Below are 10,999 nucleotides of genomic sequence, written 5' to 3'. Positions count from 1 at the left end.
CACCCTATTAAGACACTTTACAGTGTATGCTGGTGTTTCCTTTATTTTGGCAGTTACCTGTATGTGTGCACTGAAAGTCATGCTTTGATTACAACTACATAAAAATCATGCAACTAAATATTAAAATCATGGTATCAACACACCAAGGCATAGAACTAAGGACACTTGGAATTGGAACTGCAAACACGTTCTAGAATATAGCTTGAAATTCAAAGGCATGAAAACAACTAAAGTCTAACTAAAGCGTGGATGTAAACAGTACACAATGCTTTGTTGTTCAACTGTGTAAACACAGATTTCTATCAGTACAAGCATCTCAAAATTATAATATTATCTAGGAAATGCAAGTAGATAGACCGCCTTGTAGCGGAAAACAGATCAGTAACAAAATAACACGCTCCTTAAACATAATGCCATAATGGCGTGAACATTTCTCTCAAAATGGCTTTCAGCAGCAATGTAAACTAGAGCTTTTCAATCTTGTAATAAACAATGCCTATGTGAAACATGGCAGACAATGCCAATATGAAACAGCCTGGCATATTAATACACCAATTAACTAAAATCTTCATTTGGTAAGTCAAAAGGTCAAACCAGTTGATAGCCAGTGCACTGTAACAGAATATTGGTAAGGAGCTTTTTTTTTTTTTTTTTTAATTGACCCCACAGTATGTCCTTCATTCCTTCCTTCCTCCCTTCCTTCGATGGGTAATAAATGGATGGGTTGAGATGATGGTGGTGCTCCAGACAACCGTCCTTTGGTACAGGTTTCCAATGAAAGCAGGGTGGGGTTGTTCATGGGATGTTACAAGGGAACATGGCTGAAGAGATACGACACTGACTCGCCATTGTGTGTCCGGCGAATAGCCTCAGCTAGAATCATGGAGATGTCAATAACCTGAAGGGTGGGGAGAAAAGAAAATGTATAAACCAAATTATCACCCAAACTTATTTCCCCCACAGATAAACATTTCAAACCAGAAAGAAAGCAATTGGTTAACGAAACACTACCAGTAGGTCAGTGCGTTGCGCCAAGGCAAAATCATTGCACTCAAAAAAATATTGAACAAATTGTTTTGCCAAGGCACACTTTGAAGATCCAGGATCAGTCCACATTTACTTCCTCTGCAAACAAAATGAGTAATGGATAGAAAATTCCGACAACCTCATACCAGAATAGTTTACACATTTTTTGTCATCGTGTTTTTGTGTGTTCTACGCGAGATAAATATTCCGAGGCCCATTCAAGTTACAGGTGCCATAGGGCATGAAACATGCATTCTGACAAGCAGTCAATGCACAACAATTCTTCCTATCACGGGGAAAACAGGGGGATCTTAGCTTTCGATTCCTACTTTATTTATTTCTCCTAAATATGCACAAACTGCACCATTTTAAACCCTGAGTTTTTAGCAGTGGCATGGTTAAGCGTGTTACCACTCCACAATTTGCTGTTAGTGCATAGGGGAGAGTGGGGCTAAATGTAACACGCGTCAATTGTAGGGTAACTTGGGTTAAAATGCCATCATAACTCAAAATCATTTTGGGGGATTGACTTCAATTTTGATGAGACAGATTTTTTGTTGAGTAGTGGCAACCGGGGGTGGTGGGGTCCTTTTAAAAAAAAGTCACCAGAAGTGAGTTTAAGTCCTTCATAAATATTATAGAATCCCTATTACAAATTCTTCCAGAGGAAACACTGCAGTAACTAAACTCAAAGATTTGGAAACGTTCAGAACAGTAAGGAGTTAGACACAGTAAGAATCAATCAAGCAGAAATGTAAGTAGTCCAGGCAACATGCTGAGCCATTGAAATGAAGATTGTTGACAGCCTGCTACTTAGGTAATCATTGAACATTGTTTGGACAAAGTTTGAATGGTTTTCATGAGGTGGAGGGAGCTTGGTATGTGTGCTTGTACTGGTGTCAGGTGATCTGTTATTTGTGAAAGAAACTTTGTCAAAACATAATAATTTTTGAAAATAATGGAATGTTTATGTTTCAATTCCCCAAGTGATCTAAACTCTGGAACTACAAGGAAACATCAGGTGCTGAGCTACTGTGATGAGCTTGCGATTCTTACCTGTATTTTTGAACAGTGTTTCATCTTATCCTCCTGAGGGATGGTATTTGTGACAACCACAGCCTCAAAACAGGCGTTGTTGATGCGGGTGATAGCAGGGCCTGAAAAGATCCCATGGGTCAAGATGGCATAGACCTTTGTGGCTCCAGCAGACACTAGCCTGGATATTCAGAAACAAAACATTTGGTTGAATCTCCACATTCAGTTTGTAAAAAATAAAAACTTTGCGATCCATACATTTTCTTTTCAGAGACTTCCTTAAAAACGGATGTAATAGCTCTGGTCTGTATTTGTTGTACATTTAAAATATTTTATATTCAGCCTCTGTAAAATGTATGCAGCTTAAACACAGTAGCGACTCACTTATCTGCAGCGTGGCAGATGGTGCCGCATGTGTCTGCCATGTCATCAACCAAGATGGCCACTCGGTCCTTCACATCCCCCACCAGGACCATGCGGTCCACCTCGTTAGCCTTCTTCCTCTCTTTGTGGATTAGGGCGAAGTCCACATTCAGCCTGTCTGCTATAGAGGTGACCCTGCAAAGGGAATCCACAGATTGGAATGGTTGACATCACTTGCAGTACCATAACCATACCACAAAGTCACATCTATAGGAGGAAGGGAATATATAGACAGTTATGATTCTATGATTAATCAAAGCACTGTAAGGACGGTATCAAAAATACTTTCCTATTACAACAAAATTGTTGTAATAGCCTGAATGAGGTGAACTTGACAAATCCCTTAAATAATGAATTGAGCAAGAACAATCCTTTCAACAATGCTAATATTTCTAACAACTCAAATCTGTCATTTTACATTTAAATTTTTATATTTAAGTCATGTAGCAGACGCTCTTATCCAGAGCGACTTACAAATTGGTGCATTCACCTTATGACATTTTGACCCATTGTAATGATGAAGCATCTACAGGCACATTGGCCTCCTCCAATCTACCTTTTGGCTCCTCCAGCATCAGGAGACACAATGGTGCAATTCTTCCACTCATTGATGTTCTCTTTGATCCATTTCAGCACAGCTGGCTCCGCGTATAGATTGTCCACAGGGATATCAAAGAACCCCTACAGAGGCATACAGTGAGCAAACCCGTGATAAGATAAAGGATCACTAGTCAGCGTCTTCAAGCGGCCTTACTTGCAACAGATTTTCACGTGACTCACTATTGACAGCATGTTGTTTAGAAACAAAACCGATGCACGCACCTCTTCGGGGCAATACAGACGGGGTTTACAACATGTAAACTGTATTTGATCCAAATGTTTATTAAAAATAAATACATTTGCAAAATAAGCACTTATTTTGTAAACATGTAAACTGTATAAGTCTCAAATACATCGTAACAGTTGTTAGTTAGCAAAATGGTCATATCATAGACGTGGCATAAGTCAAAATAAGACATGGGGTCATGAACAAGATACTAGTGCGGCGGAAATAACTTAATTTGAGGGGTTTTTCGGTTATTAAACAACTGACTAACATCGGTTCAATTGCACTGAACAAAAATTATAAAAACATGTTAAGTATTGATCCCATGTTTCATGAGCTGAAATAAGATTTTTTTTTAAAAATGGAACATTTATGTTATTGTGACCACATTTGTTTACATCCCTGTAGTGAGCATTTCTCCTTTGCCAAGATAATCCATCCACCTAACAGGTGTGGCATATCAAGCTGATTTAACAGCATGATCAATACACAGGTGCACCTTGTGCTGGGGACAATAAAAGGCCACTAAAATGTGCATTTGTGTCACTCAACACAATGCCACAGATGTCTCAAGTTGAGGGGGCATGCAAAGCAACCTCAAATGTCATTTGAGAATTTGGCAGTGCGTCCAACTGGTTTCACAACCGCAGACCATGTGTAACCACGGCAGCCCAGGACCTCCACATCCAAATTCTTCACTTGCGGACCATCGGAGACCATCCACCCAGACAGCTGATTAAACTAAGGGTTTGCACAACCAAATAATTTCTGCGCAAACTGTCAGAAGCAATCTCAGGGAATCTCATCTGTGTGCTTGTAGTCCAGGGTCTTGACCTTAGTGCAGTTCAGCATCGTAACCGACTTCAGTGGGCAAATGCTAACCGTCGATGGCCACTGGTACGCTAGAGAAGTGTGCTCTTCGCGAATGAATGCCTGTTTCAACTGTACCGGGCAGATGCAGACAGCATGTGTGGCATCAGAATGCTGATGTCAACATTGTGATTTTCCCATGGTAGCGGTGGAGATATGGTATGGGCAGGCATAAGCTGCGGACAACGAACAATTGCATTTTATCGATGGTAATTTTAATGCACAGAGATAACGTCACGAGATCCTGAGGCCCATTGTCGTGCCATTCATCCGCCACCATCACCTCATGTTTCAGCATGATAATGCACGGCTCCACGTCGCAAGGATCTGTACACAATTCCTGGAAGCTGAAAATTTCCCAGTTCTTCCATGACCTGCATACTCACCAGACATGTCACCATTGAGCATGTATGGGATGCTCTGGATCAAGGTGTACGACAGCGTTTCAGTTCTTGCCAATATCCAGCAACTCCACACAGCCATTGACGATCAACTCTAAGCGAAGGAGATGTTGTTGCGCTGCATGAGGAAAGTATGGTGGTCACACCAGATACTGACTGCTTTTCTAATCCAAACCCCTACCTTTTAAGGTACAGTATATGGTGACCAACAGATCCATATCTGTATTCTCAGTCATGTGAAATACATAGATTAGGGCCTAATGCATTCATTTAAATTGACCGATTTCCTCATATCACTGTAACTAAGTAAAATCTTTGAAATTGTTGCATGTTAGGTTTATATTTTTGTTCAGCGTACTTGAATCCCATTTAGGCGGGTTTTGTGAGCCCAATGCAACATTTATCTAGAGACATCAAATCAGTCATGAGAGAAATGAAGTCAAGAACTATATGGGATGCTGGGCTGAAGGGAGTTCTTTTCACTAAGAAAATATTCAACCTAGTTCAGCACAGAACCGTAGTAGTTAACTACAATGACCATAATCCACTGCGCCGGTTCTTTTCCGGCTCAGACATAGATTCACTGATGCCTGCTACGTTAGGTTAGATACACACAAGACCACACGGGAGGAATGTAGACAAAACGACAAGAGGGATAGAGAGTTTGTGAAAGTATGCCTCATCTACTTTGAAGAACTAGCAAAATGATTATCAGACAGCTCTGCAGCATATTTAGGCCGGCTGGCCTAGCTAAAAAGGATGACTAAAGACAGTAAAGTATGGGGAGAACAGAGTTGTTAGATGTTTTTCTGTCTGTCTGCTACTGCCTGAGAAGTGATGAGATTACTTTTAGGAATTAAAAAATATACATTCCTATGTGGACCTGACAGACAAGGGAATATTTTCAATGTTTTGGCAATTGAATGTTCACCATTTTGACTGGCTTTTACATTAAAAAGCTCTAAATAATTGTATAATGCATTTAATGTAAAATACAAAAACAAATATAGAAACTGAAAACCATGATTATTTTGTAATAATCTAACTAAAACCAAACAGACATAAAAAAGCTTTTATTTCTCAGCACTACAAAAAAAACATTTCTGAAACCAGCCACCTAGGATTCCCCACAAGGCAGCTTCTTGTCAAGCAACAATTACACCTGATCGCTCAGAATCCTAACCCAGCCTTCTACACTTGCGATGTGCATGCATCATTTGTGACGTTGTCAGGCAACCCGTTTATAGTACTTAACTATCTCATAGCCTAATCAATCATTTGTACTTAGTTGTCACACTAGTGACTGCAATATAGATGGAACAAAGCAAATAATGTGCCAGAAGGCTCACCTGTATCTGCGAGGCGTGCAGGTCCATGGTGATTATGTGATCGGCTCCTGACACTGACAACATGTTGGCCACCAGCTTTGCAGAGATGGGAGCCCGACTCTGTTGAGAAAAACATTGCTAATCTCTATTCTCATACAATGCATGCAGAAGGTCTATTGAGAAAATGCAATTAAAACAATTTACTACGAGGGAGATCAATCTCCTTTCTGAATTAGCTTTGGCAGTTATATTCTAATCAACCAAATTGGTTTGCCCAATATGGCATTTCTGTGAAGCAGTCAAATATATGAAATCAAAGCAAATAGACTGATTTATATGGATGTGAAGTGTGTTGATGCTGTGAACAGAACAAACTATTTAAGTTTCCCTCACCCCCACCTTGTCCTTCTTGTCTTGTCTTGCATATGGGAAACAGGGGATGACAGCCGTGACTCGTGAGGCAGAGGCAATCTTACAGGCATTGATCATGATGAGGAGCTCCATTAAGTTATCATTAATCTCACCACAACCACTCTGGACAATGTAGACATCCTCTCCTCTGACACTCTCCCCGATCTCCACGCTGCAGGATCAAATCATAGACTGTCAGACAGTAGGCTATACATGGTGACAGGTAGAGAACACAAATACCAATCTGTTAATGTACATAAATCATGGCATCATGGGCTTCCAGGTCAATAGACAAACACTCAATGAATGATCCATATTTCACAAAAAAAAAAAGCTGTTCAAAATTAAAACCCCTCTCACGCGCACTCTCAATAAAATCAACTATATGTCGGCTACTAAGATTGTCTGATGCTTTAAGCAAACGGTGATTCAATAATTAAGACAAATTACTCAAGAGGGAGCCAGAGATCAAGATAACCTAACCAGCAGGAGGAAAGGGTTCCTGAACCACCACCTCCCACTGGCCTTCGCAGATTCTGCCATTATGATCCCGAAGTTTCCGATAATAGGTTACACCAGGGGTCAGCAACCTTTCCATTTGGAATGCCAATTTATCTTACCCTTTCTAACGATCAGCTCGCCAGTTATGATTTTCATCTGCACATTTGTGAAAGCGTTTCATTTATTTTATAATAAAGCCTTCATATCGCAAAATCATTGTCATGTGATTAATAAAAATGATATAAAAATGAATTATACAAATCTAAAAGTAAGTATTGCAATCTATGTAAAAATAGCCTATGTAAATTCAACAATAAAAACATTGCAGCCAGCAGTAAGAAATATCCTGATAAAAAAAATTAAAAAATCAATCACATGGTTATGCATGGCCTGTCTGCAAGAAACTTGAAACATTGTATCAACTAGGTCCAGCACAAGCTTGCACAAATAAACTTAAGACATTGTATAAAATATTCTGGACCCTCAGAGTTTTGCCAGTGAGCTTCAGACAGAAACAGACGTAGGCTATTTGCGCTAGAGATAAGAAGCAATCAGGTAAGACAATTTTATGGTGTTTCCACCGGATCAGAGCGTGACTAATAGATGCATATCTGTATTCCCAGTCATGTGAAATCCATAGATTTGGGCTTAATGAATATACATTTACTGATTTCCATATATGAACTGTAACTCAGTAAAATTGTTGAAATGTTGCATTTATATTTTTGTTCAGTATAAAATTACTTGCCGTTTGAGGTGAAGAAAAACGTACTTTAAGAAGTTCCTCAGCTCATTCATTAGTGGTGGTGAGTGAAAGACATACTATCAGATCTCCAAGTGGGCACATTTATAAGCCTACATTTGTGCGCAGGCCAGGTAGCCTAGGCCTACTTCTATGCGTATTCAGGTGTGCATCCTTAATCAACATTGACAGGAGCACTCCAAACAAAACAATTAATAAATTGACAAATCATAAATGGAACAAAATAAACCAAAACTTGTTTTTCACAAGTGTAGCCTAGGTTGTGTGCTCTGCAAACAACGTGTCAACTCTGAAAATGGGAACTGTAAAAGACAAATAATAATAAAGAATGTATTAACAGAAATTAAGTTAACCAAACAAACATTGTCGGTTACAAATTCTGGGAATTAACAGTAAATGTACTACTAGTGGTATTGGTGTGCCATCCCCGCGGCCTCTGCAATGGATTAGTCCACTGAAACAGGCGCCAATCAAGACATGCCATTTTTTGCAACTGCTCAACAAAACAATCTCAGGTTGACCAACAGCCCATCAACCAGTCAACTAAATGGGGTCAGGCCTAATTCAGTCATACATTCCTGTCCTAACAATTATTCTGGCGTTTAAAGCTGCAATATGTAATTGTTTGGGCGACCCAACCAAATTCACATAGATCGGTCACTCATTTAATGCTAGACTAAGGAGCAGGAAATACCTTTTGTGGACATTTTCTATGCTTCCCATTCTTACATTTTCTGCATCTTTTACTTTTCAGTTTTGTTCACCAGCTTCAAACAGCAAAAAAAAATAAAAAAATTAAATTGAAAATATATTTTGCTGCGGTTTAGATGGTACAGTGACTATTTTATACATTGCTTGTTTCTTCACAAACTGAAATTAGGCAAACTATTAGAATTTTAGCAACCAGGAAATGGCAGAGCGATTCCTGCATATTATACCACCACCATTTAACTTGAAGAAACCGTGGAGTTTGAACAACCCTATGGATGTCAAAGCTCAGGATCAGCACCATCATTACAAACCTCCAGGTAAACCAATTCCTCAGGCTTTTTACATCTCAAAGGGCACTTGTTACTTATACCCGGCCACAGGTAAGCAAGTCAAAGACTACTGGATCATGGGATTTTCTATCACTAATAGGAACAGTACAACAACTCACGAGTAGCAAGTAATATGGCAATATGAAAAGATAAGTTGTCTTATCAAACCAGTTTCAATTATGTTGATGGGAAAATCAATTAGTAGAGCAGTGATTCCCTACCCTTTCCGGTTACACAATTTTGCTCTGTCCAGAGTACACCCTCATGTGCATTTCACCAGTAGAGCTATGGTCTTTTGTAGCCCAAAGGACAACAGATGACAGTATTGAGTAGTGTCATCTTACCATCCAAATGCATTGTAAGCAGCCTGCAATACATTTGTATCTCTCGCTCTCATGAACCGGTTCGTACCTAAAACATACCCCATTACAGGCTGCGTAGGCTTCAATTTTCTTAACTTTATTTAATGGTAAGAAGGCGGGAAAAAATAATAAATTACAGGGAAAATATGCATACTTTCCTTATGAAACACCATTTTCTGCCAACATGCTAGTGGCTAAATGCAAATCCCAGATGTTGCGTATCACATTCGCAGTACACACTGATAAACTAGTAATATCATCAACCATGTGTAGTTAACTAGTGATTATGATTGATTGTTTGTTTTTTATAAAGGTAAGTTTAATGCTAGCTAGCAACTTACCTTGGATGCTTACTGCATTCGCGTAACAGGCAGGCTCCACGTGGAGTGCAATGAGAGGCAGGTGGTTAGAGCGTTGGACTAGTTAATTGTAAGGTTGCAAAATTGAAGGTAAAAATCTGTCATTCTGCCCCTGAACAAAGCAGTTAACCCACCGTTCCTTGGCAGTCATTGAAAATAGGAATGTGTTCTTAACTGACTTGCCTAGTTAAATAAAGGTGTATAAGAAATATATTTTTTAATTATATATATATTTTTTTAAATCGGCCAAATCGATGTCAGATTGTTATTTAAACTTGAAAATCGACCCTAATTAACCAACTATTCCGATTAATCGGTCGACCTCTAGTGTGTATATGTCGATTTCTTCAAGTCGGACGTCATTTTAATCATGAGAATCTCCACTGTCTAATTATGTAAGTCTGGGCAGCGAGTACATAGTGCAGGTAGATAGTGTCCTTTACCCCTGAAAAAAAGATGCAGGAAGGCCATATGCAGGAACTCCCAAGGCCACAATCACACACTATTGGGCCTTTGTGATAGGTCTCGAGTCATAATGATGCCTAAACCACTACGATTTCTGCAAACAATTATTAAAAACTGATTTGAAACCTAACCTTAACCACATTGCTAACATTGCGCCTAACTTTAAATTCTGACCCCAATTTTTGTTTTAGGCTGTGGTAACCAGTGACAACCTGCGAATTGTTACTTTCCTCTATCCTTGTTTTGGTCTAACATGCTGAGTGCACATTGGCTAATGGCAGTAGTCCTTGACCAATCGCGTCGTAGCACTGCTCATACTTACAAGAAACATTATCAGACCATCATCCGACACGGGTCTGGAAAACAGAACAGCCACCATCGGCTTGCCCTTCACCCACTCAAACTACGCGAGTCCAGAGGTACTGATCCTAGTCCAAGTTCATACATAGGATTTCACCCCGATCATGAAAATTCGTCTGGGCCGGCAAAAAACGCGTTGTGTATGCCCGGCATTACAATAGTTCACATGGATTTTGGGCTGTTGCAGTTCCAACGTTAGGCCTCCTACCCTTACCGTCTACTTTTTTAACAACAAAGCTAAGTAATGCCAGTTAGCTAGCTAGATTAGTTGTGAAACACGTTGGCCGTAAGCTAATTGAGTTAGCGAACTAGCAACAATAACTACCACACTCACTCGCGCTTTCAATCGGCCATGTGGGCTAACTTTAGCTAACTGGCTAACGTTACTGTAGACTAGCTAACAACCAAAGTAGCATTCCCATGCAGAACATTCACCCACTGGTAAAATAACTAACCGTAGCTAGCTGGTACTCGGTCAAATATATGAATTGTTTAAAACACTTAACCTACCATGTCTCCTGGTTGCTGAATTTTTTGGTCACAACCTTCCCCAGCTCAAGTCCCAGGCGGTCGGAAATTCTTTGGCCAAGGTCCGGATGAGAGGTACCGCTGAATATCTTTATGTTAGGCATTTTGGAGGAATCCGGATTAAGTAACCAAACAACACCCTCACATAAATACACGGATAACAAGCAAAACAAGTTCGCTAGCTTCTCTGTATCTAACCCACCAACGGGAGCCTAGAACTTGCGGCGGTGACTCTTTTCCGCTGTGGTGTAGTTTCAGCTGCCAAACGAGAATGAGTTGGGTCGTTGTCTCATGTCTTTTT

At 39.9% G+C, this 10,999-nt stretch overlaps 1 protein-coding gene across 3 annotated transcripts; it reads right to left on the bottom strand.

Moving 5' to 3' along the window:
- Window positions 1-27: 27 nt before the first annotated feature.
- On the bottom strand, window positions 28-10,999 carry LOC118390189 (ribose-phosphate pyrophosphokinase 1-like). Of its 3 annotated transcripts, none has more exons than XM_035780497.2 (7): window positions 10,681-10,999; window positions 6,309-6,492; window positions 5,931-6,029; window positions 3,041-3,165; window positions 2,446-2,619; window positions 2,083-2,242; window positions 28-898 (listed from the first exon to the last, which is right to left on the bottom strand). In XM_035780497.2, exons 1-7 carry the CDS (start codon window positions 10,800-10,802, stop codon window positions 806-808), a joined length of 957 nt encoding a protein of 318 aa, XP_035636390.1. In that variant the 5' UTR covers window positions 10,803-10,999; the 3' UTR covers window positions 28-805. The 3 variants fall into 3 exon arrangements, with proteins under 3 accessions (XP_035636390.1, XP_035636389.1, XP_052313045.1); XM_035780496.2 differs by having other exon boundaries at window positions 6,303-6,492; window positions 10,681-10,998; XM_052457085.1 differs by lacking the exon at window positions 10,681-10,999 and adding an exon at window positions 9,328-9,460 and having other exon boundaries at window positions 6,303-6,492.

Source organism: Oncorhynchus keta, chromosome 11 (genome assembly GCF_023373465.1).
Source record: "Oncorhynchus keta strain PuntledgeMale-10-30-2019 chromosome 11, Oket_V2, whole genome shotgun sequence".
Classification (NCBI taxonomy): Eukaryota; Metazoa; Chordata; class Actinopteri; order Salmoniformes; family Salmonidae; genus Oncorhynchus; species Oncorhynchus keta.
This window is presented reverse-complemented; position numbering and strand designations above follow the sequence as displayed.